General features: G+C 34.5%; 3 protein-coding genes across 9 annotated transcripts; 2 read left to right on the top strand and 1 right to left on the bottom strand.

Annotated features, from left to right (window-relative positions):
* The first annotated feature begins 32 nt into the window (after positions 1 to 32).
* tan (C45 family peptidase tan) lies at positions 33 to 7,241 on the top strand. 4 transcript variants are annotated; one of them, XM_046612404.2, is made up of 9 exons: positions 33 to 290; positions 2,397 to 2,507; positions 2,680 to 2,943; positions 4,758 to 4,955; positions 5,035 to 5,142; positions 5,272 to 5,488; positions 5,589 to 5,829; positions 5,918 to 6,111; positions 6,195 to 7,241. In XM_046612404.2, exons 3-9 carry the CDS (start codon positions 2,833 to 2,835, stop codon positions 6,341 to 6,343), a joined length of 1,218 nt encoding a protein of 405 aa, XP_046468360.1. In that variant the 5' UTR covers positions 33 to 290; positions 2,397 to 2,507; positions 2,680 to 2,832; the 3' UTR covers positions 6,344 to 7,241. The 4 variants fall into 4 exon arrangements, with proteins under 4 accessions (XP_046468360.1, XP_046468357.1, XP_046468356.1 ...); XM_046612401.2 differs by having other exon boundaries at positions 2,397 to 2,554; XM_046612400.2 differs by lacking the exon at positions 2,397 to 2,507.
* LOC124212420 (putative E3 ubiquitin-protein ligase UBR7) lies at positions 7,063 to 9,833 on the bottom strand. 2 transcript variants are annotated; one of them, XM_046612406.2, is made up of 8 exons: positions 9,401 to 9,829; positions 8,773 to 8,961; positions 8,547 to 8,696; positions 8,230 to 8,338; positions 7,973 to 8,145; positions 7,718 to 7,877; positions 7,495 to 7,619; positions 7,063 to 7,107 (listed from the first exon to the last, which is right to left on the bottom strand). In XM_046612406.2, the coding sequence occupies exons 1-8, from the start codon at positions 9,539 to 9,541 to the stop codon at positions 7,102 to 7,104; spliced, it is 1,053 nt and encodes a 350-aa protein (XP_046468362.1). In that variant the 5' UTR covers positions 9,542 to 9,829; the 3' UTR covers positions 7,063 to 7,101. The 2 variants fall into 2 exon arrangements, with proteins under 2 accessions (XP_046468362.1, XP_046468361.1); XM_046612405.2 differs by having other exon boundaries at positions 7,063 to 7,619; positions 9,401 to 9,833.
* A 559-nt stretch (positions 9,834 to 10,392) lies between these two features.
* whd (carnitine O-palmitoyltransferase whd) lies at positions 10,393 to 26,650 on the top strand. 3 transcript variants are annotated; one of them, XM_046612387.2, is made up of 16 exons: positions 10,393 to 10,723; positions 19,274 to 19,443; positions 19,532 to 19,668; positions 19,772 to 20,048; positions 20,161 to 20,484; positions 20,625 to 20,824; positions 20,949 to 21,153; positions 21,291 to 21,398; positions 21,490 to 21,515; positions 22,037 to 22,102; positions 22,761 to 22,823; positions 23,941 to 24,052; positions 24,165 to 24,434; positions 24,555 to 24,704; positions 24,797 to 25,006; positions 25,118 to 26,650. In XM_046612387.2, the coding sequence occupies exons 2-16, from the start codon at positions 19,303 to 19,305 to the stop codon at positions 25,220 to 25,222; spliced, it is 2,394 nt and encodes a 797-aa protein (XP_046468343.1). In that variant the 5' UTR covers positions 10,393 to 10,723; positions 19,274 to 19,302; the 3' UTR covers positions 25,223 to 26,650. The 3 variants fall into 3 exon arrangements, with proteins under 3 accessions (XP_046468343.1, XP_046468344.1, XP_046468345.1); XM_046612388.2 differs by lacking the exon at positions 22,761 to 22,823; XM_046612389.2 differs by lacking the exon at positions 22,037 to 22,102 and having other exon boundaries at positions 10,394 to 10,723.
* The last annotated feature ends 1,338 nt before the right edge of the window (positions 26,651 to 27,988 follow it).

Raw genomic sequence — 27,988 nt, 5'->3', positions numbered from 1 at the left:
ACGGATCTGCTAGACTAGGATGAGTGGTGGTTGTTGGATGTTTAGAACCTAAATCGGCGTCGAGTCTTGGAGACAACTAGACGCAAATCGAATTTCGAGAGGTGGACCGGTTCGACTGTCGGTTCTCTGCTTGGCAAATTGAAAACATTGGCACACGGTGCTCCAGTGTTTTCGAAAGTTTTTCCGACACAGTTTTTCACCTCTCTGAGTAGCCGTGTTTTTGGGAAAAGGAGAAAAAAGTAAAAGAAAACACACGTGTCACACGAAATCAAACGGAACCTGCTGCCGCGGTGAGTTTGTGTAAACGTGTATCGGATATAGTTACAGCCGCTTATCGTTACTCCACATTAGAAAGGAATTTAAATCGCCACAAAGCGAGAAATAACAAAGAATTATAATTCCAAGTATATATGTATATATATTGACAATTAAGGTGAACTGCGGATATAAATTTAATATCTTCGTTTGGTTTATTCTTTTAATGTGGTTTATACAGGCACAACGTATAGGTACAAGTTTAATAGCATAAATAAATGCGCTATAATATGCCAACTGGAAAGAAAGAAATATCTGGGATCTCGTTATGAGAGAATCCACGCTATTACGTAGTTCTTATAGAGTCAACAGACGCGTTCCGCAATTGGAGTCCTTGAAAATACCTATGTAACGGACTCTTTTTATATTACATGCATGAATGTTGAAAATTTTTTAAAGATACAGTCGTATAGGTATACCACTCTCGTCAATAAGACATCAGCGTTCACAGAACTGCCGTCAGTTCTCTCGCGAACTTCGTATAACTGTTTTGAGATTCGTTTGTTGATATTTATACCGCCTAACTAAATCACGTATATTTCCTGCAAGCGATTAGAAAATATGCATGTGGAGTGACAGTGGGAATTATCAAACATCGTCAAGTTAGGTAAACAATTTGAAACGGCTTAGTGAAATTTTTCCTTTCTCGTTGAAATAAAAACGAATCTTCGAATACGTTCGTTAGTTTTTCTTTTGTCTTTTTTTTATGGTGCCACTCGAAAAATTTGTGACAAACATTGAGAAAAAAAAAATTGTTGCAAAACTTGAAGGTGGTAGGAAAATATTTAATGCTCGCTACCAATTACTGTAATATTTCTGATTTATTTTCATGCGTACAGCTTTTAAATATTTTTGCCACATCCTCCATACTTTTTTTTTCAACATTTATCACAAAGTTTTCGAGTGGCACCGTAAAAATGAAAAAAAAAAAAAAAGTTAAAAAATTAACCACACCAATATTCATACGTGTATAATATGTTACGAGTGCAGAGAAAATCCTTGTATTGTTTACAATTGAGTTACTATTATTGTTACTAGTCAAAATATATAACGTACTGTTTTATTATCTGTGTAAAAAAATTTTGCACGCTCCGTGAAATCAATTATATTCCAAAGTTGTACATCCGGATACATTTTTTCTTCTCTATTACTTGTTCACGTATAGCGAATAGTGATGTCACGTTTAACGTTGAAACCTGTTGCACCTCCTTGCAATGAAACACAAAAAAGTATGGGAATAAAATCAAATGAACTTAAGTGATTTTTTTTTTTATCAACTCCCTGAATTCTTCGTTCCGTAATTTGAATTTGAAATAAGCTTTATTTGGAACAAGTGAACGGGACTAGAATTTAATAAGATAAGGATTAAAAAATACTGTTAGTGCAATTTTTAATTCTCTTCAATTATTAGGCGTATAAATTTTTTTGCTTCGTCTTCGATATAATGTATTCAGTATTTTCATGAATATTTATACATTATAAATGTTACACAGCGGCTACAGTTCAGCTTTATACATACTTATACTGATAATATTCACCGTTCTAAATTACTCAAGTGATGAAAGAAAGTAATAATTTTTTGGCTTTACAAAAAGGCGTAACATGTGTGAATTATGCAGGAGCCGCGTGAAAAGTTAACAATGCGTCAAAACGGCCTTTTAATAACCACGGTTCTGTAAAAAAATATCTTATTTCAGCTACATGGGATATTTTTGATAAATATTAAGTTTTCGATTATGCTGAATAAAAAAATGACTTCCATTTCCCGCCGTCACGTACAGCATTCTTGAAAAATACAAGGTGTTTGCATAAAAAAAAAGAAGCATAACAATACTGAAAAAACCACAATTTTATTACATCGAACTAAACAATATTTCTTATAAAATTGAACAAACAATTTCTTTACGAAATGTATTTAATATTCCTCGTTCATTCTTTTCGCCTACGAAACCTTTTCCTCCTCTCTCTGATACATCTCCGAACGAGCTTCCGTTTTTCATTTTCTCTTTCCCTGCTACTATTTACTCTCGAATCTCACTCTTTTTCATATTAAATAACAATAAGAAATTACTTTTGCATAGGATTTTTAGAATCAAGAATAACAATACCAGATTACAATTCAAACGATAGTTTCAACCTAAAGAAAACTACAAAAACGAGTTGAAAAAAAAAAACCTGACGTGATGAAACTTGTTAAGTATATTTCCCGGCTTCAGTGATCGAAAATCTATCAGAAACGGTATAAAAAAAACCTGTGCAACTTTTTGATTGCACACCTGTGGTATATAATCTCACATCTGTTTCTCCCATCTATTATTATTATGATTAATATTATTATTATTATTATTATTATTATTATTATAGGCAAGGTGTTACGCAGGCTCGTTAAAGTCGCCGCTCTAATTCAAGTATAGTGTAGTATCGTATCGAAATTTTGAGCACAGACATATTTTGGGACTGGAATTACGGCGAGCTGTGACGACTGATTGTGAGCTAAAAAAAAACGTCATAGACACAATGTCCATTGCGGTGAACGGAAAGGCCAATCTGGTCGAGAGCATTGGCCGCCGAAATGCGATCCCCGTCATTCATGCGAGAGGAACTCACTACGAGATCGGTTTCGACATAGTGAGTATAACACCTATAATCACACCTACCCACGTATAAACATATATATATATACATATATATATATACAAGTTTTCGATAAAACAAACGTATTTGTAAATTTATTTATTTATTTATTTATTTATTGAATGCAGAACGGGTAGTTACACAATGCAAGTTGATAGATAAATTTTAGCAAATTTATATACATGTAACGAAGATAAAAAATGTGAATTCTCAGTTTTTCTAAAACTGCTAATAACCTTTTTACAAAAAAGTTGTGTATTTGCTTATGTTAACAGGATGCATTGGTATTTGCATAATAGAAAATAAATTCTAAATCATCGTTGATGATTAACGATTTATCGCTGTTCAGATCGCTGCACATCCAGTGAAAAATAGATGTTGCGATTGAGATACGCAGATAATGATCAAACTCCTTTAAACTTCCAAGTTTTTAGTTAGGGATTATCAAGGAATTAAAATGCGTTGAATTCGTCTTGAAATGGATTCTTGGCAATCCGAAATCCATTGAAATTTGTATTCACAATAACTTTGTTACGCCTGAATAACGAGTCGCAGGCAACCAGGTATACTTGGAACGTTTCGGGAAGTTAAAACGCTGCAGGTTGCGAATTTTGAAATCCTTAAATTAGAAGCTGAAAAAACTTTGCGTTCTGTGCTCAATTACGAGAATACATTTAAGCCCTCGCAGTGAAATGTAAAAATAATTATATTTGAAGGACTCTTCGCCTTTGTATAAACTGCCTGCGTGTTTACTTCAGATAAGCAAATCATTATCATTTCATCGTACAAAAGTTTGAAAAAAAAATAATCATTTTTTTTGTCGCCATTACTTTTACGGCGTTAAATAGGGTATGCATACATGCATAGAGATATTTATAATACATTGCGCGTAATCAGCTATGATAGCAAAGCGATAATCAGTTAATAGTTCTACGGCAATGTAGGTCAATGTGTAGCGCAAACTTACATTTTTGCTAAATACAATTTCTGTAAAGTTGAATCGATGTAAGATCACAAATTTAGCTGGATTGAACGTGATAACTTCTGATCGTGCAGTTTGTTAATTTTTTTATTTCTTGTTATTCTTTTTTTTTTTTTACATAGTAATCTATTATCACGGTAACTACTGTAATGCAAAAAGCTTATCAATTAATTATTGTTTCAAGATCAGCCTCGTGCGGTATAATATTCCCAGATAAATGACGCCTAGAAAATCAGTCACTGTTCAGGCCTAACCGGATCCTTGAAACTTGTTTTGGATTAGAATCTAAAAAAATCGAACAGTCGCAATACCAGACAAGAATTTCTCCAATCCATGTACAGTGGCCTTCAATATCTATTATTATGTGCTGCAAGTTACACTTCCATTTAGTATTCGCTAAAGTTTATACTTATGATAATCCGCATCTTTTGTCGAAGAATAGAATTGAAACGAGTAGATAAGGAAAGAAAAATACTGACAATCATACTTATGGCAGGAGGAGTATAATTACTCAATTCAATCTCAACCCCATATAAAGATCTGCATTCCCAAAAGGGAGTTGGAACGTTTCTCACATTTATTCGAGGACGAGTATAATATTGCAATAATTAAGCAATCCGCAATTGTAATTGAAAAATCTTTCCTTTGGCTATGTAATTATACGTACATGTAAGCTAACTAATCACAGTTGGTATTAAAAATACCTGCATTTATGGTGACGTGACTGTTATAATGATCATGCGACCTTTACTAAGTCCATTTGCGTTATAGAGCTCATGTTTTACATTTACACCATATCATAATCGGGGACGCTGTTGTTTTTCAGGGACGAACATTTGCGAGCCTGATTCAAAATTACGTTAGCAATTACAGCCCGTTGAACGAGTCCTATTTACCATTATACGAAACTGAAGCAGGACGCAGAGTATACGAGGATACGTTGGCCAGCGTTAAGGAACAATTTCCACAGTACGTGAGGGAAATTCAAGGGACTGCAGATGGAGCTAAAGTACCTTTTCACAAGGTAACAGCGCGATCAGCTAATTTCGCAAAGGAATTCACAAATAGTACTTATTCTTATGTAATATCCTTATTTACTACAGCTCTTCCTCATGCATCTCGATGAGATTCTGCCCGTCGCAGCGACTGGTATTCCTGAGAATACTAAACCGGTCGGCTGCTCGACTGTAATTTGCAACCAACCAGGCCAGGTAAGAGGACCAAGTCGTGTTCATCACTTCTCTGAAAATATCAAAATTCAATTTTTCAAGCTAGTTTCGTTGCGAAAGCTACTGCTAAAGGCTAACGCGCACTTTGAAATCGTCATTTGTTGTATTTAGGAAATATTGGGTCATACCGAAGATGCGTTAGACGAAACAGTGAATCATTGGTACCTTGTGTCGGCACACATTGTCGAGCCTGGTCTCAGAGAGGAGAAGTTTACGTCGCTCAGTTACGCCGGTTTTCTTCCTGGTTACACGATGGGCTTCAATCATCACGGTCTGGTGTACAGCATCAATACTCTGAGCGCCAACACACTGAGATCTGGGAAAACTCGTGAGTACACGAGTAGATCTCTTTATGAGATATTTGTGAATTTCTCTGTTGCAATTTATTTTCTTTTAGCGTTGAATAATTCAACTTTTACACGCTACAGCCAGGTACTTCATCACTCGTTCTCTGCTCGGCGTTGAGAACTTTGTGCAAGCGCAACAAACACTGAGAAACGAGGGGTATGGAGCGGCGGAAGGATTTTCAGTCAACATGACATTTCTCACTCAGGAAGGAGACAGAATGTTTCACAATGCAGAAGTTGGCCCGGTAGAAATTGGAGCTTCTCAGTCACAGCTTAGCATTCTGACTGCCAGTCCCGGGGAACAGTTTTATCACTGTAACAAGTAATTACGAGATGATTTTTTCTGACTTACAATTAGACAGATTCGATATACTTCCAAGATTTTAATTATGAAACTCGTTCTTCAACAGATACTTAAGACTACGTGTACCTGAAGTTGATGGTTTGATTATTAAAAGCAGTGAATGCAGAATGGCTGCAATTTCTCGTCATCCTTCACCCAAGAATCGTCAAGATGTAATTAATATTTTGGGAGATCAGACTGATAATGAGTTCAAAGTCTTTGAGTCCGGAAACGAGGATGGCATCACAACTATCGCTGTCGGTGAGTGCAATATATACAGTGAGTAGCGAGTCCAAGGAGTTTGTAATCAACAATTTTTTTCTTCCTTTCATTATTTTCACCAGGTATATTTGACTGCATTGAGAAAACCTGGTCCGTCTATACTGACAATCCAAAAAGCAATGATCCGATATTGGTGGTACCGTTACAACTGAACAACAACAACAACACAATCAGTGTTTCAAAAAATCAACCATCTGACATTGGAATATAATAACTACAGTAGATAACATTATAGGAAATAAATTATTCACGTGCTTTTACTTTGCCTCAAAATGCAGAATCCATTTAGATCATCTTAACCGGAGATGATAAGAGTTTATGTGACTAATATTATATCAGGTAATACTTATAGTTTAAATGTAAACTTTTATTTATTATTTGTGGAATTGTAAGATAGTTCAAGCTATGATGATGGCTTAAAAAAGATCGCATATTATTCCTGCATCACATTCGCGATAACTACTGCGCGAATATGTAAACGTGCGATTAATTAGCATGTTAGACAAATTTGAATATTCAACAAGCGACAGGTAATATTTTTCTTTTTACACATCGCATTACTTGGCAATGAATATCGCCCAGTTGAATTTATGTGTATAATCAAATTTATAGCAATTCCTATTACAAACGAAATTCTATAATTGATTTATCAAACGTTTATCTTCACTCATTACCGATCCTTAATTTATGGCAAATTATATACAAGCAGCATCTTGAATATACTTTAAAAAGACTTTGAAAGACGTTACATATTTTTATAAGATCCGTTGTTATTTATTACTAAACATAACGACTGTTACCTAGCTATAAGATAACGAAAATAACAACAATGATTTTAGACATGATTAATAATACTTAATTTTTGTTTGTTCGATGGCTTAAACAATTACGTGATGATAATTCTGTTCGGGAAATTCTTTTGAAGTGACCCCTGTTAATTCGTCGTCTGTTTTGCGATTCCAGCGGGATTCAGAGCTGTAATTATTAGGTATGTGTTAAGCTTTTTCGTATATCGGCACTATTTTAGTTTAACAAATACCATTCTCGAGAACTTTTACAAAAGAAAAAAAAACCGAATCTAACTGAAGCTAATTTTGGAGAGAGGAAAACCTGAGGTAAATTTTCAATAGTATTAATATACATTATAGAAATACTGATTTTGCAAATTATAATATTATATTTACGACACATAGATGATTATACATAATAATTTTTAAGACCCTAATAATATTGTGGGATAAAATACGAGTACGCGGGCATATTGCGTTTTCTTTATAAATTCACATATCTGTTAATTTTCCTTTCATTGATCTTATTTTTTTTATTTTTTCCTAATCAACGACAAAATGTTGGCACAACAACCTTCTGACGTTTGTTTGCTTCCATCCCAGAAAAGAATTCTTTGATATCCTCCTCGCGTACAATCTTCTTGTTCTCGGCAAACTTTTGAAGGTATTCTTTGAGTCTTTCCTTCATGTTGTTGAATTCTAACAAAGTATCGAGAAAAAAAGGAAAACAATTTTGTTTTATTATATTCCAAAAGAATCGGAAATTTGAATAAATTATTGTGTATTCGTGACCTCACCTTCAATAGCAGTTAATTGCTGAACATGACCGAGTGAGGCGAGTGCCTTCATTCCTCTTTCATACTGGGATTCAGTCTGGCTAGCTTTTCCAGCCTCTTCGTAAACCTGGACACTGTCCATCGGATCGAGCAAGAATTGGATACCGCTTTCTTCATACGTCTAACAAGCGTAAGTAAATATTGAACACATAGAACAATATAATGTTTCAAAAAGGCTGCGAAACTTTTAGAAGATTTCACAGTAAAAGAGTATACCTTTTTGCAGCTGTCGCAAGTGCACAAAGATGATCGCCAACCTTCTGCCCAAAAACAGGCACCCGTTGACGTTGATTGCGGTTCTAGCGGTATCTTACAACCTGCAGGAATGTTTCCGACATCTACAGTTTCGTCCTTTCCATTGGATGAGTCCTTCTTCGCATCCCTATTCACTGTGATGATATCCTCAATAAATTAGCCTTTAGATTAAACTCTGGATAGCATTGAGTTATTTTTCAACTTAAAGTGAGATCTACCTGAGTACTTCGAAGCATATTTCCAAAGGAACGTGTGTTTCTGCATACACCCAGAACAAATCAATTCGTCATAATCATCAGGAGGGGAAATATCTCCGCATCCAAGATGCTAAATGGTGAAAAGAAAAAAAAATTGTGAAAAACTGAAGTCTGTACAAACCCAAGACGGATTTGAAGGTAGATTAAAACTAGCAACAAAGAGAAATTCAACAGTGATATTGAAATCTCTTCTCCCTACATATTTCTAAAATTTTATGACTGTAAAGAAATTTCAGGCTGACGCGAGGCAGTTCATTTAAAGTCGTCTACTCTCTGACCTTGGAGTGATACCAATCCTCGCATACAACACACTGGAGCATTTCATCTCCGCTAGTATCCTCAGGGTCTGGATAAGGTCTGGCACAGGTACAATAAAAGCCATCAAAGTTTTGGTTGTATTGATTTTCTTCGTTAGTGTCGAGTTTGGTCTGAAAGAAATAGAAAATGAGCATGAAAATTGATTGGTACGCATTCAACCATGCCGTGTAAGAAAAGAATCCTCACCAGTTCCAAGCTACACTTTTTGTCACCAAATTTGGAATTTCCACAATCACAGCGAAAGTGGCGCTTGGTGTAAAGCTCAACCAGCTCGTGCCCCTCGTGGCATTGAAAACTACAGGCCAGACACACTCCGGCGGGATTTCCGTCACCGCGACAGGTCTTGCAGGCATAAAGTGCCTGCCGAATGTAGCCCTGGAAATTTGGGTTGGTGTATTTCAAGAGGAATACCTAGATCTTGACAGATTTGCATTGAGCATCCAAGAATATAAGCAAGAAATTCGATTAGGATCCGAAAAATCTATGTAAGATTGTGTTGACGAAAAAAGAAAACTGTTTACTGTTTACATAAAATTCGTTGACATTTCTGCCATTAACGTGATATACATCTGCGTTAGGTGTTTGGCATCGTGAATACGTAATGCACAATATAGGATACGTTGAAACGGGGAGAAAATTTACTTACGGCGAGTGGAAAAATATAGCTTTGAATGAAATTTATCTCGCGTTGAGAAATATCTTCGATATATTATACAATAAAAGAACCAAAGTCTGATGAGTGGTTGTCGAGGATGTGGTGTAGAGAAGAAAGGTTAAAATCTGTTAACTCCGAGCTCAAAGTGCGGCTGAATACCTTGTTATAGGTGCAATTTTTATCATCGGAAGCACCCAGCACGGCGTAGGCGTCTTCCTCTAGTTGATTTTCCTCTTGAAGAACATCGAGCATCGTGACAGAATTATCCTCCTCTAAAATATCAGCGCTTTTCTCGGCCATTTTTCGACTTCTTTGAACTGACTTTATTCCGCGTATTGGTATAATTGATCACAATTATTTACCCTGGAGGCTAGTTAACGGCTTTCACAAATTTAAAAGTAATTTTCTCGATCTAGGTATATTTGCCCTCAATTTATTTCACGAATAGTAACATATTATGAGAAATTTTCCGACAAATTCTACTCGCCCATACCTCTAAACGATGTGACTCTTCCCCTACGAAACACTCTGCAACTTTCGCGCTCAAATACACGCTAAAACAACAAGTTCAGCCCGCAAGGTGGCCACCTACGAGGTCCAATGACTTTTCGTAATTCTAACCTGTTGAAAAAATTATATTTTCTAAATTGTGAAGAAATTTAGGGAGATTCAATGACTACTATTATTGCTAATCATATTTTTTATATGCTGCATCATCGTCGTTCGAGTTTCAAAGCTACTGCAAGATTTTTGATACTTGAGTATTTACATCCTTCAATTCAGGCGGTCAGCTTGCTTTCAGCTTTGCGAAGCAATCATATTGCAAAGTTAATTGGAAGATATCGATGATTGGAAGCAATCAATCAGCAGTCGCGGGTATACTTTTTTCCCAATCGAAGTATGAATCTCTGCTCTTCCCTTGACGCCAAATACAGCAGAGTACAGCTCAGTTACTGACAGAGTACCGCTCAGTTACCTGCGGAGTACAGCTCAGTAATTACACCGAGGACACCATTTCAGTTTTATAATTCATAGACGCTGCTGCGCCAATCTACAGACAGTAGCGACCTCTGCATTGATGTCGTGGAAATCATAGGTCTAAACTCTTAAAACCGCACGAAAAGCGGCAAAGTTCAGGGTACAGGCTGGTTTCGGTGAGAAGAGGTAGAGGCCGTCCTGAGTTGGCCAGTATGCTTCCGACTCACGTCGAGTGAGGTCGGTGGTCCTGGTGCGGTACATTAGAGAATTTTTCGTTCTCATAAATTAAATATCATCAAGTGGCGTACACACGGAGTGGGTTGAAGGTCGTACGTCGTGGGAGAAGCGGGCGAATGCGAAGGTGCTCGACACCTTTACCTGTCTTAATACCGAGTAGAAAGAAGCACGAAGAGCCGAGGATCGACACGTCTTCGTTTCCAGACAACATATCCCCATAATACATGATAGTTTTCGTCCGACTGGTCAACTGCGCGTCTGATAAACGTGAGTAGACACATCGTGCATGCATGAGCGGAACGTAGCTGCGTACATACACTGTATCTAAAGCTACACGCGCAGCTATAATTAGCAACAGTCGAGTTATCTTTTTCCCCACTTCGGGCGCACACAGCTGTGTACAAAATCGACACATATCCGAATGCATAGCATATATTTCGTTTCGGAGGCGCGGCCGCTGCACACCCACCCTTACAGCCAATCCGAGGCTGCTACGCGGGTTTCGGGTTATCTTATTGTTGGCCTGCGTCATGGCAGTTGCTTCACCTTAACTCGGTCGCCACGTTTTCGATCGGACGAAACTGATTGTGTGTAAGCAAGAGAGAGTGAGAGAGAGCACCTTAGCTTTTACGATTAGTTGCGATGTGCTGGCTTGAGCCTGCGTGCGTTCGTTCGTTGTTCAACTTTAGAAAGTAGTGTCCATGTGCCTACCCTCTTCACATCTTGCGATTCTTATTTGTTCAGCAACATCGTATTAAATTTTGTAACGTTATCGTAACGATTCATGCTGAGGAAAAACCGTGTTTCGCGCTTTTGAAATTGCCTGAAATAAATGAGAACACACTCATATTTCACGATCTTAGTTCCTTCAAAATCATTATAAAATTGAGAAAGAAAGGGATTTATTCGCTCAATATTACGTTACGATAACGTTACTAATTTTAACCTCGTTCAGCAACTACCTAGTTCTAAGTCTATAAATTAATTCTGACTATCTATGTTGGCAATGAACTAACAACCAACCAGCGATCCTCGTTTAATAGACTGTCTTTTTTTTTCTGAGGTTCGTTTCTGGTGTAATCACTGATCTTGCGCCCTCCCGCAAAACCTACTACTGAAAGATGATTCTTAATAAACACTGTTGCGCAATTGCTGTAGCTGTTGTGACGGGTGTCTTTTATTAGTTTTCTTGAACATTCCCAGCTCCAGTCTACGCGATCCTCGGAACGGTGTATTAATTCCCGGTGCACTTTATGCCCCGAAACATTACCGTTGCAAAACTTCGTCGACTCACCGTTCATTCAAGAAATGCTAACTACACACGGTGTATGTGGATACATAGGTATACATACCTGTACGAAACCAGACTTTCGCCGAACAGTCGAATGAAGATTATGTTGGCGCAGCATTTTATCCAGTCACGAGGCGGTTCTCATGTGGCAGCCAGGGCCGCTGGCTAGATCCAAACTCGTTATTTTTACATATTTTCACGCCGCCGGCCCTGGGCAATTTTATACTTATTATGCATTCGGAGGCTAGAGATACTTGATCAACTTTCACGCGTTCAAATTTTAAAACACATGCCTCTCAATATGTATGAAGCTCCGCGCTATACGGATTTTACGAGAACCCCGAAAGCTATTTATAGCTTTCATCACCTACTAGTTCTAAGTAGTTCCTTCTTTTGTCAACCGTGAATAGACGGAAGCGTTGACCCGTAGAAAAAAATCACAGTCTACAGGCGTGTTTAACGCGTTGTGTTCTGCTCATATTTAAATAAATCGGCGGTTCAATGCGCCGACAGAATTACGATCTCTTTCAATACATCCATGAGAGTATTGTCATCGTGTGTGTGCGTATGTATGTGTGCCGATCTGACCTCGTTATATTTCGTTCACGCATCGAAACAATTGAAAAGTGACAAAGATTTCACCGTTAGTAGCGAAACGTTGAGAAAAAATCACTATTTTCTTATTTTTACAATGATTTTGAAGTAACGAATATTGAATAATATGAGTATACATCGTTTTATTACTGTTTACTGAATTTCCAACAGACCCAAAATTGTGAAATAACGGTTTCTCTTCAGCATGAACCGTTACGATAACGTTACTAACTTCAACATGATAAGATTTCGTAAAATTGTAAATTTTTCCGGTTGCAAGTTTTTTCCTGTTTAAATTTATTATACTTTGATACGCGTGCGTGCGACAATACTTATATGTGATTATATTATTTAGAAGAAAGTAAACGTAATTGATTATTTTGCCTTGTTTGGCAATTCTTGTTAATATTCACTAGGCTGAAGTTAGTAACTTTAGCGTAACGCAACAACGGTTGGGCGGGGGGGGGGGGTCACTATTTTGCACTTTTGTAGTGACTTTGAGGTGGCTAAGTTTTGACTTTTGCCTTATTATAATTCACTGTACTTCAGATGTTCCTAAAATTACGAAATAACGGATTTTCCGAAACCTGAATCATTGCAATAATGTTACCAACTCCAGCCTCATTAATATTCTGTAATGTTTATCCTTGTTGCAAACGCTGCAACGATAAATTACAACATGTTATTATTGTCGAACGATCATACGTTCAATGGCAAACAATCGATAATAATATGCTGCTTACGTGTGTAACATAATACTGCAACCTATACTTTTGTAATCCCATTATTTAATTATTTGTACAATTGTTTTGAAGCTGCTATCATTAATTGTATGTATGCACATCACAGGCGTGTAATTGGTATCCGTCTATCTTGGTCATACTTTCTTGTGTTCAATATTTAAAAAAAATACGACCAAAATTGTATTGAAATAAAAAATAAAATGAAAAACAAGCAAGAAGAAGTGAAAAAAACAAAGTTATCTTTATCGGTGCAGCAAGTATATCTAAGACGTTGTATACTTGACCACAACAAACAATGATATGAATGACTCACCGATGGTTATCGTTAAATTCATCAATTTACTAGTAACGTGATTCCTTTATAGACATTCGTTGATATAGATTAGGTAGCCTCTGATTCTCTTTCTTATTTTGTTGTTTCGATCACAGTGTGACCTAAATGTTGTTTCTGATGTTATCTGTTACTAGAATCCAAAGCTGTGTATCTTACAATTGTTCAAATGAACCGAAAGATTAAACGTAATAATGACACACTCCTTAATTATTGATCGCATAAAAATTGAATATGTATGAAATAAAGCAAATCAGTTAAAATAGTTATTATAATAGTACGACAGACACAATCTTGTTACTCCTGTCTTAATATCTGTCTGTAAAAATGCTCGAATTTGTCACATGATCAATATCAAATGCTATAATTGAGAGAGGGATTAGAAAGCTTGATAGGTACGACTGTCTTATTAGCTTCCGCAGGTGGGTGTGTCTTGAAAATCTCACTGGCAGTTTAGAACGAGGCTTAATCTAGCGACCAAACGTTCTAATGTTCATTTTTGTGTAAAGAATATTTCGGGTCACCAAACTTTTCCAAAATGGCGGCAAATTTTCGAAAAATTATAGGTATGATTTTTGACCGAAACAATCCAAAAAATCTATTATACATCAAAAATCGTAGGAGATGAGGTCCATGATTCGTTGATTTGACATGGAATGCCCTATATATATCATATATTGATATAAATATCGTTGTTAACTGTTGGTTTTGTGTTCGGGACACATTTTCGTCTTCTAAATTTATAAAAAAAAGGAGGAAAACGAAATTTCAACATTGATAAACTTCTTTTTTCATTTCTCTCTCGATGTCTCGGTTTCTATTTGTTATTCCATTTCTTTGTCGTACGGCTTGAACTGCAGAAATGCGTAACCTTATAAAACTGGTGACTAGTCGTTGAATCACATATTGAATAGAAAAGTATCAACGCTTGAACTTTGCGATGTAAAAAATAAAATAAATTGTTTCCTGGATTTAGTTGACAATACCTGAGGCTTGTGACATTTAATCCGATTAAAAATGAAGAATTTTACATACTTGAATATATGCTTATTGATTTCATGATGCGAGCTTTTGATTAATCGTCATGAAGGTGTAATCTTATTACAAAGTATACGCCACCTTTCAGGTGAAAAGTTAACGTATGTAGAATCATTTTGATTAAAATGTTTGCTTCTGCAAACGAAATAGAATAAAATATATGTCAGAGCAAAATTCGTATCTGCTGTTAGAAATTTTGAAAATTGTTGACTTGAGGGAACAATGTACCGTATACAAGGCATTCGTATAACATTTTTTTTAATACACCTGCTTTCATTATCAGACGTTACACGGATATTGCACAACTTGTAATATTCGATATTTTATCATTCGGGGCTTACGGGAAGACCGACAGGCTACCGTGCTTGCGACAATGTAAAATTTATATTCCTGTATCGATGAAGTATGCTGCGTATAATTAAGCAACTTCTGGGCTGAAAAAAAGAAAGGAAAAAAACAAACCGAGTAGCGTCAGCGACTTGAAATTTTTTATGTTAAAATTCCATGATGCAGTCCTCTGCACGGTATGTAAATTAACGTGCGAATACGTCAGAATAAGAAAGAAAAAATATGCTGTGTAATTTCAATTTACAACAAGAATGAAGTTGGCGATGTTAATGTATCGAAACTTCAGCGGAGGAGCGGACAAAAAATCATTATCGTCCAATTTCCGAATGACTTTTGCAAAGGAGTTGATTTTTAGAAATATATTAGTATTTTGTTTACCATGATTTACTAAATTTCAGACAATCCTGAATGTGCGAAATAACGATCTTTCCTAAACGCGCACAGTTACTTTAACGTTACTAACTTTATCCTCACAATTTACACACAGGTATACATTTATATATATACGTATATAGTGTCGATATTTTCTATTTTTTTTTTTTAAACTTTTTTGTTCAAAGACCTTTACCTACATTGAGGTAAATAATGTATAATTAAATAAGTACCAGTGTTGTATGTCCAAAGTAGATTTACCTCGTAAAGATCTTGAATATTAATTTCAAGGTACTCTCATATAATTTTCGCTCAGTGATTAGTTTATTATACTGAAATTTGCGTATTCGTATAATCGATAGGTCATCTTGTTTCTTTTGTGAAAAAACATTTTTCAATTTTTCTGCGTTGTTCAAAGATCTTTTGCATCCGAGTTTAGTAAAAATTTGTTTCTACGCAGTTTTATTACATAGATGTTTTCTAATTGGCAAACAGGAACGACAGTACGATTTTTTTTACCCCTTATCCCTCCCCCCGTTGGTGTACTTTGATCAACGCTAGATAACGAATGATGGATATCGTTGCTTAATCTTTTGCTTTATTATATCACGGTTCAAAATGCAAAATAATAAATGTTTTTTAAATTGCCATCTGAAAATTTTATTTCAGTTTTTTATTTCTTCTTGCCAACTAGACGATACATTCAATGCTGATTTACTTTGTTTACACATTTCAAGGACCTTGTTATTTTCTCCAATGTTATCATCAATTATTTTAGATGTATGTTTACGCAGCTTCGTTATCGTCGTCGTGCAATTCCGTATTACAAATATCGAGATATTTGAATTGTCGCTTGAACTTGTATCAATAAAAGATTCATTTTATCAAATTCAAATTTACATTTTTATATAATGCCGTTGGAATTTGATATTTAGACTTTGGACCATACGTCGTTGACCTCGTCCGGCTGGTACTTGGCAAACCAAAGTCCAAATACTACGCACACATGCACGTATACCTATCATACAGTATACGTTACACGCTATCGCAATCATTTGGCAGACAATCGGGTGTTTTTTTCTTTTTCAAGCGACAGAAAAATGATAAATCATGCATCTTTCATTGATTGCAACTCAATCTCGTTGATTCGGCTGCCACTCATATTATTTTTTTTTTTTTTACGCTAGCGTGGTACAAGATGTAATAAACGTTACACGTCGTTACTTACTTGATAATTTATGTTAAAGAAAGCGAGCGTCTGGTACCAGATGTAATTTTGGACGCTTATATCGACAATCATATCTTATCTACTAACAAGACAAACGATAATGGTAATACTACGTATTCAATCGTATGTCTACGGACTAATGAAAAGTCATATTTGCATCTCATTCACTCGTCATGCGTGGCACATTTAGATAATGTAGTAACACGTTCCGTAACTACTACACGTGGTATGAGTGATTTCTTATCCGGTTCAAGGCTCTTGTTTTCCTTCCTCGTTTGATTGATTCATTTCTTTCTTTTTTTTCTTTCTTTTTTTTGATTCTTTTCTTCTTTTTTTTTTCGATTTTTATAGTAAATTCTACACATATATCAGCTTTCTTCATTTGTTCATTCATACGTTCGTTCGTTCATTCATTTTTATATGATTACGGCGGTGAAAAAACAGTTACAAACTACTGAAATTACTATGTGCACAGCTGAAACTTGCCTGTTTCAATAATAAAATTTCCACTATAATACGTACGATCGATCATTAGATATTCATTAGATACCAGTCGTATACTTTGGACTTTGTACTGTTGTGCGACATTATATGGTTTTAAATTACCTATCATGTACATATAATAATAATAATAGTCAACAAACGATAGGTAATACCACATTAAGTGCGGTGGCAATGAACGATCGATCGATTGTGTTTTGCATAAATTCTCAACTATGTTGAAACTGATTCATGAATTTTCTCTGTATAAGGTTTAAAAAAGACACAGTCTATTTCAAAGTCATTGAATACTACTTTTATACGTACATTTAGTTATTTATTTATTATTGTTTCAACAGAACTAGGTTCATTTGTATATTTGTATATTATCTTCTACAGAATTTATTACATGTGCTTGCGTAAATTTGTTTCGATGTAATAAGCATATTTATAAGGAAAGAAAATGTTTACGCGATGAAAGAATTTCTATTTTCAAAAGGAAATTATAATACATTTCATTTATTTTCCTTAGAGATTAATTCCTCTTTTTGTTTCTCCTTTATCATAATACCTTTCTATTTTTTCTCATTATCATATTTTAGTATTTCCTTTTTTAAATACTTTAAATATATATGTCGAAGAATGGCCAGATACAACGCTAAAAATTTGTGTTTTGCGTGTGTTATGCAAATTAGAAGTTTAAGAATAAACTAGAAAACTCGGCACTTCGATTAACAAAACATTCAAAAGAAATTGAATATTCAATTTGAGAAAAATACGTCAATTTGATCAAAGATTCTCTTGTTTAAAGATCTTCTCTCCACTTTTTGTAACACCTCAACAAATCTTCGGAATACACTAAGAAAACAACTACAACTCCGTTCTTTCGTCATCGACATACATGTATAGAGGACACAGTTTCATTTTTTAATAATTTCATTTTCATCGCTAAAGAATTTTTGTATAAACTTGGTGTCGACGTCTCCGTAATTTCGGCCACGCACATATTTTGTGATTTCCCTTAAACCATGGTGTATATCATACAACTATGTCATCAATTCAGAAACCTTTCACTGATAAGCTCCGTGAACAAACAGGCATATGTCAATAGCATTATACAGATAGTAATACATCGGTGTATGTAGTATACGTGTAGCGAACAGCATAGCTTACCGCAGGGCGGCTTAGTTAGGTAAGTAAGTGTGTTAAAAAATGGCCATTGTATAATCTATATCGAACTACAGCCAAAAATATTCCACTTGTCACAGGTTTATAAACTGAATTTTTCATGCGATCCTCTTTCGACCTTTGTATTATACTCGTCGCACCCGACGAATCGTCAGCGCATTGTCAACAAGTAATTGCGTCTTATTTCATTACTCGGTTTATTTTTGTTTTTTACGTCGATTAAAGTGAGTGAGAATCCAAGAGCAAATGTTTATGCGTACTACGTCGATTTAACCATAAAATTATGAGGATGGAACTTTTTTTATTTTTTTGTTCTCAAGTTTTCGGCATCGGAGTCGTGTGTGTTTGATTTAAAATTTGTTTCTAATTCTTGTCTTCCCATTACGTCCAAAATATTGACAACGTTCTTTTCTGTTACACGTTGTACATTTTAGAAGATAATGACTATTATTAATTAAACATACAATGCTGCTGGGCTATACGTAGTGCAGTATCTGATAACGATGGCGATCGTAGTAGCAACGTATGCATTACAGGCAAGGCTTGCAACTAACACCTCAAACTCACTCCATACAAAGTCCAAGGCTAACACCCAATTGTTTTTAGTCGTCAATTTATGTGTATGCTATATTTTCTTGTATACAGTTTATAGTAATTGTGAATTGTAACAGTTTCGAATTGATTTGCTTGTTGCTGCCGTATAAATCAAATATATTTGCTTAATCATTGGCCATTTGTGCCAGTAGAATTAAAATAATCAAGGGGGGAAATGGAAAAAAAAAAAAACGCAACAAGAATAGTTTGTGAGTTATAATATCGGAACAAACAAAGTTCACCTTTCTATTGTACGGCATAAAACTCAATGTCTGGTTTAACAAAATCATCGATGATCGACTCGATTAAGACTGCAATTAGTAAATAAATTTTTTGTTTATTACATAATATTTATAAACAATTTTAAGGCTTTTATAAATGGCCATGAACGTCAGTTGATGCGAATATTAGATACGATATTGTAGCATTGAATTACGTAGTTGGATATGCGTATTTCTTCGTTTGGCTTTGTCAATTTAATTTATGATCTAGGTCGTTACAATAAGTTTTAATTGTATGCTGCTGTACAAATGAAACGCTGCTACAACTTATACATTCAAGGAAGTGAGGTCGATGTTATATTTTCAACCTTTATCTTTTTGCATTTCAGATTTTGTTTTCTGCTGAGGTTACACCAGCATGGCGGAAGCTCATTCGGCCGTTGCGTTCAGCTTTTCCATCACTCACGAGGGATGGGATGTTAATTTTGACAGAGAAGTCTTGCACTTGGTATGGCAATCGGGTATCAGGTCTTGGAAGAAAAGATTCTTCAGATTCAAGGTACGCGTACACTTTAAATATACCAAATTATTGTTTATAAGAAAATATTCTTTTATCTCGCTATAACGCTACGCATATTATTTTACAGAACAATATAAAAACTGGAGTATATCCAGCATCGCTACATAGTCTTTGGCTAACCGCTGCTTTAGTCACAGCAATTCATTTTGTCGGATATAAAGTACCTTTCGACCTCGTCGGCAAAGTTGCGCCATACTTACCAGGGTGAGATTTTAATATTTTAAAATAGAGCGGATAGAAAACTTGGAAAATTTATTATGTCTATCATATTACGACTGATCTTGATTTTCTTTTTTAATATTCGCAGGTCTTCCATAACTGCTCATCTAGCCGGATCTTTTCTCGTGGCTGTTTTACTATGGTTGTTCGTCATCTACAGTATTCGATACACTCTTAAATTATTGCTAATGTACAAAGGATGGATGTACGAAGCTCGCGGTAAAGGTAGCAGCATTTCCTCAATTACAAAATTTTGGCTCGCCGCTGTTAAACTTTTGTCAGGATGGAGTACACCCATGTTGTACAGCTTCCAAGGATCTTTACCCAGGCTTCCATTGCCGTCTGTCGAGGACACAATCCAAAGGGTGATTTACCAACAAAAGAAATGAATAATTTTCATCAATTTCTAATGAATTTTACATCAAATATCATTGAAACTCTAACACTTGATTGTATGATTCCATTTTGTTAATACAGTACTTGAGAAGCGTCAGACCACTTTTGGATGATGAAAATTATGCAAGAATGGAACGACATGCCAACGAATTCAAAGATGGTATCGGCGTTAAGCTTCAACGTTATTTATTACTCAAGTCATGGTGGTCTACTAATTACGTTTCTGATTGGTGGGAGGAATATGTTTATTTGAGAGGAAGATCTCCCTTGATGGTCAACTCTAACTTTTACGGAATCGATGCTTTACTCATGCATCCGAGCAAGATTCAAGCATCTCGCGCAGCAACAATTATTCACTCTTGTTTACAGTATCGCAGACTTATCGAAAGACAGGAACTTGAACCGGTTAGTAAGATGTGAAGATTAATTGGATAAAAGAATTTTAAATCTCAAATTCTGTGGAAAAAGCAGTGCCGGAAAAGTAAAGCTTGCATCTCACTGCAATGGAACGTCAAACTATGACAACTATGTTTTTATAATTTCAGATCCTCGTTCAAGGTTTAGTTCCTTTGTGCTCTTGGCAATACGAGAGAATATTCAACACAACTAGAATCCCTGGTATCGAAACTGACAAGCTAGTACATGTTCAAGATTCGAAACACATAGTCGTTTATCATAAAGGAAGATATTACAAAGTTTTGATCTATTATAAGAACAGAATCTTACAGCCTTGTGAAATCGAAAGGTCAATACAAAGTCTATTCAGAAAGTTTTATCATGCTATCGCACTGAGTATTATTTCAAAAACTGTTAGGCCGAAAATTTATATTACATTATTTGCGTGTTTATCATTTCATAATGACTTTCAGGCAAATGCAGGAAATACTCGACGATACTTCGACACCGTGCGCAGGTGAGGAGAAACTAGCAGCACTTACCGCCGGAGAAAGAACAACCTGGGCTCGAACCCGAGCAGATCATTTTAGCAAAGGCGTGAATCGATTCAGCTTAGACACCGTTGAAAAGGCAGCTTTTGTTGTAACTTTAGACAGTATTCCGTACGAATTTGATCCGGTAGGTAAACATTTAGCCTGACAATTCTTTCAATTACGTCGCGTATACTAAGTTTGATTTTTTATTCAACTATTGGAACAAAATGGTTTTATACGAATATGGAACGGAATAATTTCAGCAATTTGTATTCTGTCCAGGCTCATCCGGAGAAATTAGACAATTATGGGAGAATCTTGTTACATGGAAAGGGACATGATCGATGGTTCGACAAATCGTTCACGCTTTGTATAGGAAGTAACGGCAGGGTAAGGTTTTAAGAAAATTATCATTTTTGCGAACGAAAATTCGTTCGTACATACAAATTTTTTGATATTTAAAATTTCGTTGTATTTACAGATCGGTTTTAATGCCGAGCACTCGTGGTGAGTAAAAAATTTTGTTCTTTTTTTCTACGGCAGAGTAAAAACTACTCTTCACGTTTCATGCGTATCAAGAAAATCTAGTCGAGTTGAATTAAATTTCAGTAATAGAAGAAGATCAAAATTTAGTCAAATTGTTGCAGTATTTGATACATACGTATATTCATTTGAATTGAAATTTCCGAAAGATAATTCAATATTCAAATTATCCGTCAATGCTAAGTAATTTTAATTAATTGTTAAGAGTGTGCAATAATATTTTTTTTACAAAAGTTTGCAGTGCTAATTAAAAAGCTCTACCAAGTACATAAAATGAGAAGGGAAAAAAACAAAGATTTTTCCAAAATTTTGAACAGGATTCAAAGAAAATTAAGATGAAATACCAAAATTTTGATCACATTCTGAAACAAAAATCACCTAAAACAAAACAAAAAATATTTTTCAACTTATCTTGTAGTATTATAATTTTTTGTCACACATTTGTGACGATGACGATCCGACATGTAATGATAAGTCATGAGCAGGGCAGATGCGGCTGTGATGTCACACTTGTGGGAGTTTGTCATATCGGAAGAAACCATGAATATAGAGTAAGAAAGTTAAACTGCGATTCGGCAGATTCTAAATTACGTATACATACTATCTGTATATACATATATGTATATATATGCCTGGAATGCTTGGTTGTGCTTTTTTTCCATATTTGTTTTATTACTTTTCCTTATAATATAACTTCAAATTCGTATAATATGTAAAGTGAAGAATGTTAACGGAATACAGAATTTTTACCTTTAGCGAGACATGTTTTTTCAGAAAATTGAAAGATATTTTTTTTTTTTTTTTTTATAAACAAAATTTTAATCTTGTACAGTTAACTACGTTCTGAATTTAATCTTCATCAGGTGAAAAGTTATGTCTATCTCTGGTTTTAATATCAATATGTGAAATTTTTTTATCCCCTTAACATTCTTTGAATTTCTTGTTTTTTTTTTTTTTCTTCATGTAATTATTATTATTTACAGCTAATCTGCATTTAATTTTAGCTGTCTGATCATTTTTCATCATTAAATGGTGAATTTGGCTGAGAATACTAAATTAAATACGGCGGCTTTAACTTTACATACTTGTGTTAATAAATTGTAAAAAAAAAAAAAAAAAATAAGAAAACACTCAAAAACAGAGAAAGTAGCGGTTTGGGTTTAACTTTTTAAAAAAAAAAACAATTCTTTTCTATCTTCTGGTTACCAGGGCCGATGCTCCCGTGATGGGACACCTATGGGAATACTGTGTTGCTACGGAAGCGGAGAATGGGTAATTGTTATTTAAAAACGAAGTTGCTCACACTTTTTAAATACAATGATAACTATAATAACAATGAAACTAACGCACCGATAATAATGTATTCTTGTTCGCACCCCGAGGTGGTGTTATTAGTTTAAAAATTTGGGGCACATACTTTATTACTTGTGAATTTAACTTGTGTTAATTTTTTTGTTTTGTCGTGCTTGCGTTCGACATAATAATACAAAGGGTAAGTCATTTTCAATGGCGTACCTATTTAAATGTCTCACCTCTGCCGTTAACCCAATGTCTTTGTGTTTTGTGTGTAAATATTAATAATATTCGTTCTCATGCTATCAGCTCAATCATTTCAAAGCTACACCAAATCATTAGTTTACTATTAAATTGTACCTGCTTGTTGAAAATTGCCAACAGCTTTGAAATGATTTTTCAATCAATTAATCATAACTAAAATAATGCAATCTCTCAACCCTTTGATTGCCGAAGCAGCAACAAGCATTATTACAATTCAATTTTCAATGAATTTCAATTTATGATGAAGTTTTTTTTTTGTGCTGCCACCGAGTGGAATTAATAATGTCTTCTTTTTTTAATCTAGTATTCGGTTCTAATTATTTACGTTTCTCCAGTTTGGCATGTTTTTTTTTTTTTTGCATGGCTAGTGCAGCGTTGCGAATGTTTGAGTAGATTGAATCTAACTGAGTTAGAAATTAAACTATGAATGTGCACCAGAGAGATGAGGATTGCAAATAGTTTCATCTGCTTTGCATATTGCACGTCATCATTATCATCCTTAATTATATATGAAATAATACTTACATTTGTGGAGTAAAATTTTACAGGTAATATTTTGTTTTGTGCAATTTAATTTCAAGATCCTAAACGTGTGGACAAAGATTAATAATACAAAAATATCAGAGAAACACAATGTTACTGTGTAAATTTTTGGTCCATTATCCACGTATACCATTGATCAAATTCAATCGACAATACCGTTGCAACATAATATAATCATTTTATATGATCAAGTTTTATTATCAATTGAATTTGATGGTATGATTGTAAATATTTCAAACAACGACCGTTGCATCTGGTTTTCTTTCAACATTGCTTTCATATAATACAGATACGGAGAAGATGGACGTACAATCGGAACTCCTGAATTTTGTCCAGCTCCGGTTCGTCTTCAATGGGACATGAGTCCGAAATGTTTGGAAGCTATTGAAAATTCTTATTTGGTGAGGGATCGTGTCAAGTACTTGATTCGATGCTTAAATCGGTCCTTCTGTAAACCTTGTGTCTCTTGCAAACACGCAAACACACTATAAAACATAAGTTATTAATTTCCAGGTTGCCGAGAAGCTATTGAACGACGTAGAGTTGAGAATCTACATGCACAACGCTTATGGAAAAGGTTTCATGAAATTGTGTCGAGTATCTCCGGATGCTTATATACAAATGGCTCTTCAGTTAGCTTATTATAGAGATGCTGGTAAATTTAGTCTAACTTATGAAGCCTCAATGACGAGGCTATTCAGGGAAGGTAGAACCGAAACTGTTCGACCTTGTACCATCGAATCCGCAGCTTGGGTTAAATCTATGGAAGATAAATCTGCGACTGTAAGTTTTGCATACAAGTTAAAAAGTAATTTTTTTTTTTTTGTTTATTTATTTATATTTCTATTGTTCAATGAAACTTGCGAGTTTTAAGAAAATATGTCTTTATATTTACGGCTGTAGGTTGAGCAGAGATACAAATTGCTGGCTGCAGCTACTGCTCGTCATCAGTTGGGTTACCAGGACGCCATGTGCGGCAAGGGAATAGATCGTCACTTGTTCTGCCTGTATGTTGTATCTAAGTACCTGGAAGTCGATTCCCCATTCCTCAAGGTAATATGTTGCGAAATACGGTTGCCGAACGGCCTTTCACTTTTTGGAGTAAAAGTAATGACGCCTCATTTTATCCCAAAATGCATACACAGGAAGTCTTGAGCGAACCATGGAGACTCTCAACATCGCAGACACCCCATGGACAAACTTCCAGATTAGATTTGAAGAAATATCCAAATTGTATATCTGCCGGTGGTGGATTTGGACCGGTAGCTGACGATGGATACGGCGTTTCTTACATAATTGCCGGAGAGGATTTTCTCTTCTTTCATATTTCGAGCAAGATCAGTTCACCCGAAACGGTAAGTTCGATGAATATATTATTATCTACAAATACTATTAGACCAATTATAATTATTAACCGATTTTCTATACATTTTTTTTCTCCTCTATTTCATTTCATATTCTTTCAGAACTCTGCAAGGTTTGCAGTAGCGATAGAAACAGCGCTTTCTGATATGAAGAATCTGTTCACCGAGTATAAAAAATTACAACAGCATAAAAACGGATCGGCGTAACACGGTGATATTAATTACTGCAAGCTCTTTTTTTCTACTTTTTTTCCCCCTTTTTTTTCATAGTTATTTTTTCCTCTGCTGACTTTACATCAGAACAACACTGTTGCTATCGAACAAGTTGAACATTCTTCGAATCGATAGTAAACTGAAGGAGAATAGAAATTAACCAATTACGTTGATTGATGTAAATACATTTATGTTGTTATACACATGTACGTATTTTTTATCAATGCAAAACAAGCTGTTTTCTTTGTAGGTAGGAAAATATTAAAAAAAAAGATCAACATAGACTGGAAAGTTTTTTTTTTTTTTTTTTTTTTGTTTATTTCCGTCATTGTCTATTAGGCATGAATCTTAAGTTGCACAATTTGTTAAACGTTTAAATTCGCCTCACTTATGTCATTATTGAAATATTGACAGTAAGTCTTTATCATTTGAACAATCGTTATGTAAACGTATACTATATGTCATGGTAATGAATTCGATGTTATGCATATATAAAAACCAAACGCAAGAATATCAAAGTTGAGAATAGGAAAAAAAAAAAAAAAAACGAAAAAAATTGACATCAAAAATGATAGAAGATAAGTTTTACTTGTAAATATATATATTGTAAAACAGTTTTAGGGTATTATTATACCACACATTGTATTCATTATTATAATAGTATTTTACACACAATGACCTCTCTCTCTCTCTCTCTCTCTTATTATCTTGTTTTTTTTTTTTTTCTTTGTACATTAAACATTAATTTTATTAATCGTTATTCGTATACGAATCAAAGTACGATGACGAGTTCATATCACAGACAGGTTTTGTTTTAAAAATATTTTATCAAATGCAAAGTAATTAAATAACTGGTTATTTAGTAGTTGTTTTTTTTACACTTTTTGGTTTTTTTTTTTCTGTCGCATTCTTGTCTTCAAGTTTTTCGAAAAGAGTTACTATATCAATTATACACTGACATAATTGTAAAAAAAAAAAATGAAATCTTTTTTATCCGGGGTTACGAATTCCTCGTAAATTATCTTTAGATCACAAACTCCATCCACTTGTCTTATCCATATCTTCGTTATACGTATATAATTTCCTTACTTTTATCAAACACCTATGTTATCGTGTGAAGAACATTGAAAATCGCTTCTTCTCTCTTTTATAAACAACTCTGCTTACTAGAGGGACTTCGTAGATACTTATGTGTATGCGTTTCTAGTGACCTGCCTTGTATGTACAAAAAAAAAAATAACAAAATCACGAAAAATTTGTTGATGATTGTATTAATACGGGAAAGGAAATTGTTATAGAACAGTCAATCAATATTACAATATACGCAACCTATCAATGCAAAACAACTGATCTAAAAAAAAAAAAAAAATAGTAAACATTTTTAATATTTAAATTTATATATATATATATAATTTTATAAATGGGAATTTATTATCAATAATCTATGTCTTACAGTTAATAGTATACCTATATATTTAGTGGTATTGGTGCTCACAAACAAAACAGTGTACTGTATCACGTGGTGTGGATTTCTTATTTTATTACATGATGTTATTTTCTTATTTTTTTTTTTCTCCTTTTTTGCGGATATGCAGTGGAAATAATTAAATATTTTAATTACTCAATTAAACACAACGTGTCATTTGTCAATGGTGGTTGAATGATAAACTTATTCAATTTTTGTTACCGATATTTTCATTTGACAAACTAATTGTGAAATTCAAATCCCTGAAAAATGTAAATTTAAATATAATGATAATAACAATAAAAAAAAAAAACAGATAAAGAAATAACATACACCAATGTTTCAAACAGAACTGCTTTCCTTTCTTTCTTCGAATATCGTGCGTACATCTAAGAATTATATCAGTCGACAAATTATAACTTTGCAAATTTTATTCCTTACAAAATTTGCTAAATCATTGACGGAATAATTTTTAAATAATATAAATTGTGTGACAAAATTGTTCGACTTTTGCACAAATACTAGGTCGTTCTTGATACCCATAGAATATCGATCTGACGCCTCATGATAAAGTATCCAGTTATTAGTTGATGTGATTATTCAGTGGCATTTTTATGTTGCAGAATTTGCTTAAATTTAAGTTCCTTCTTATCTTGTGATTCAATAGAATAACACACGATATAGATATTCCGCTTTACCTAAGCAAAGTTAAGTAACAATAAAATTTGCATATTATACAATGACTTTGTATACATGTATATAAACCACACTTGTAAATTTTATACAGTTTTTGCCATATACAATAAAATCTGAACAACGTATAATCGAAGGCTTTAAATCAATGATTGATTGAATGATTAATCTATAGGCTTTAACACTTGTATCTCATTTGTTATTGTCACTGTCTCTTTTGCAACGATCATCGGGCAATTTGTCTTTTTGTACAGGATGATGCTTGTTGGAGAGAACCGCGTTTCTAAGTGTTGAGTGAAGAAATCTTTTGTTTATTGTATGTTTTGGTTTTATCCATCCACTGGGACCCATGACTTCTGCTCTTCTAGCACCAACTTTTGCCTCTTCCATCAGCGCTTCGGCTGCAAGCCTGTTGTTCAATTGCATAATTTTATTAATGTATGCAGAGCGAGTGAAAGATCAAAATTTATGATAAATGTAAAATTACTTACCTGTTCAACGTCTCCTCATCCATCGATTGATTATAATTTTTGAAGCTCTTTGGTCACCAAAGTACTTACAATTAGAATTATATTTTTTCTGTTCCTTGACTAAAATTCATC

This window comes from Neodiprion pinetum, chromosome 2, assembly GCF_021155775.2.
Source record: "Neodiprion pinetum isolate iyNeoPine1 chromosome 2, iyNeoPine1.2, whole genome shotgun sequence".
Lineage (NCBI taxonomy): Eukaryota > Metazoa > Arthropoda > Insecta > Hymenoptera > Diprionidae > Neodiprion > Neodiprion pinetum.
The sequence above is the reverse complement of the archived record's forward strand: the minus strand, read 5'-3'. Positions and strand labels throughout refer to the sequence as shown.

Coding starts and splice junctions, on each gene's coding strand:
- tan (XM_046612400.2), top strand. CDS start 2,833: ATGTCCATTGCGGTGAACGGAAAGGCCAATCTGGTCGAGAGCATTGGC. Junction 2,944..4,757: donor ACGAGATCGGTTTCGACATA/GTGAGTATAACA, acceptor GTTGTTTTTCAG/GGACGAACATTTGCGAGCCT. Junction 6,112..6,194: donor CATCACAACTATCGCTGTCG/GTGAGTGCAATA, acceptor TATTTTCACCAG/GTATATTTGACTGCATTGAG.
- LOC124212420 (XM_046612405.2), bottom strand. CDS start 9,541: ATGGCCGAGAAAAGCGCTGATATTTTAGAGGAGGATAATTCTGTCACG. Junction 8,697..8,772: donor AAAAGTGTAGCTTGGAACTG/GTGAGGATTCTT, acceptor TATTTCTTTCAG/ACCAAACTCGACACTAACGA. Junction 7,620..7,717: donor GCAATTAACTGCTATTGAAG/GTGAGGTCACGA, acceptor ATACTTTGTTAG/AATTCAACAACATGAAGGAA.
- whd (XM_046612387.2), top strand. CDS start 19,303: ATGGCGGAAGCTCATTCGGCCGTTGCGTTCAGCTTTTCCATCACTCAC. Junction 19,444..19,531: donor AAAGATTCTTCAGATTCAAG/GTACGCGTACAC, acceptor ATTATTTTACAG/AACAATATAAAAACTGGAGT. Junction 20,485..20,624: donor AAAGACAGGAACTTGAACCG/GTTAGTAAGATG, acceptor TTATAATTTCAG/ATCCTCGTTCAAGGTTTAGT.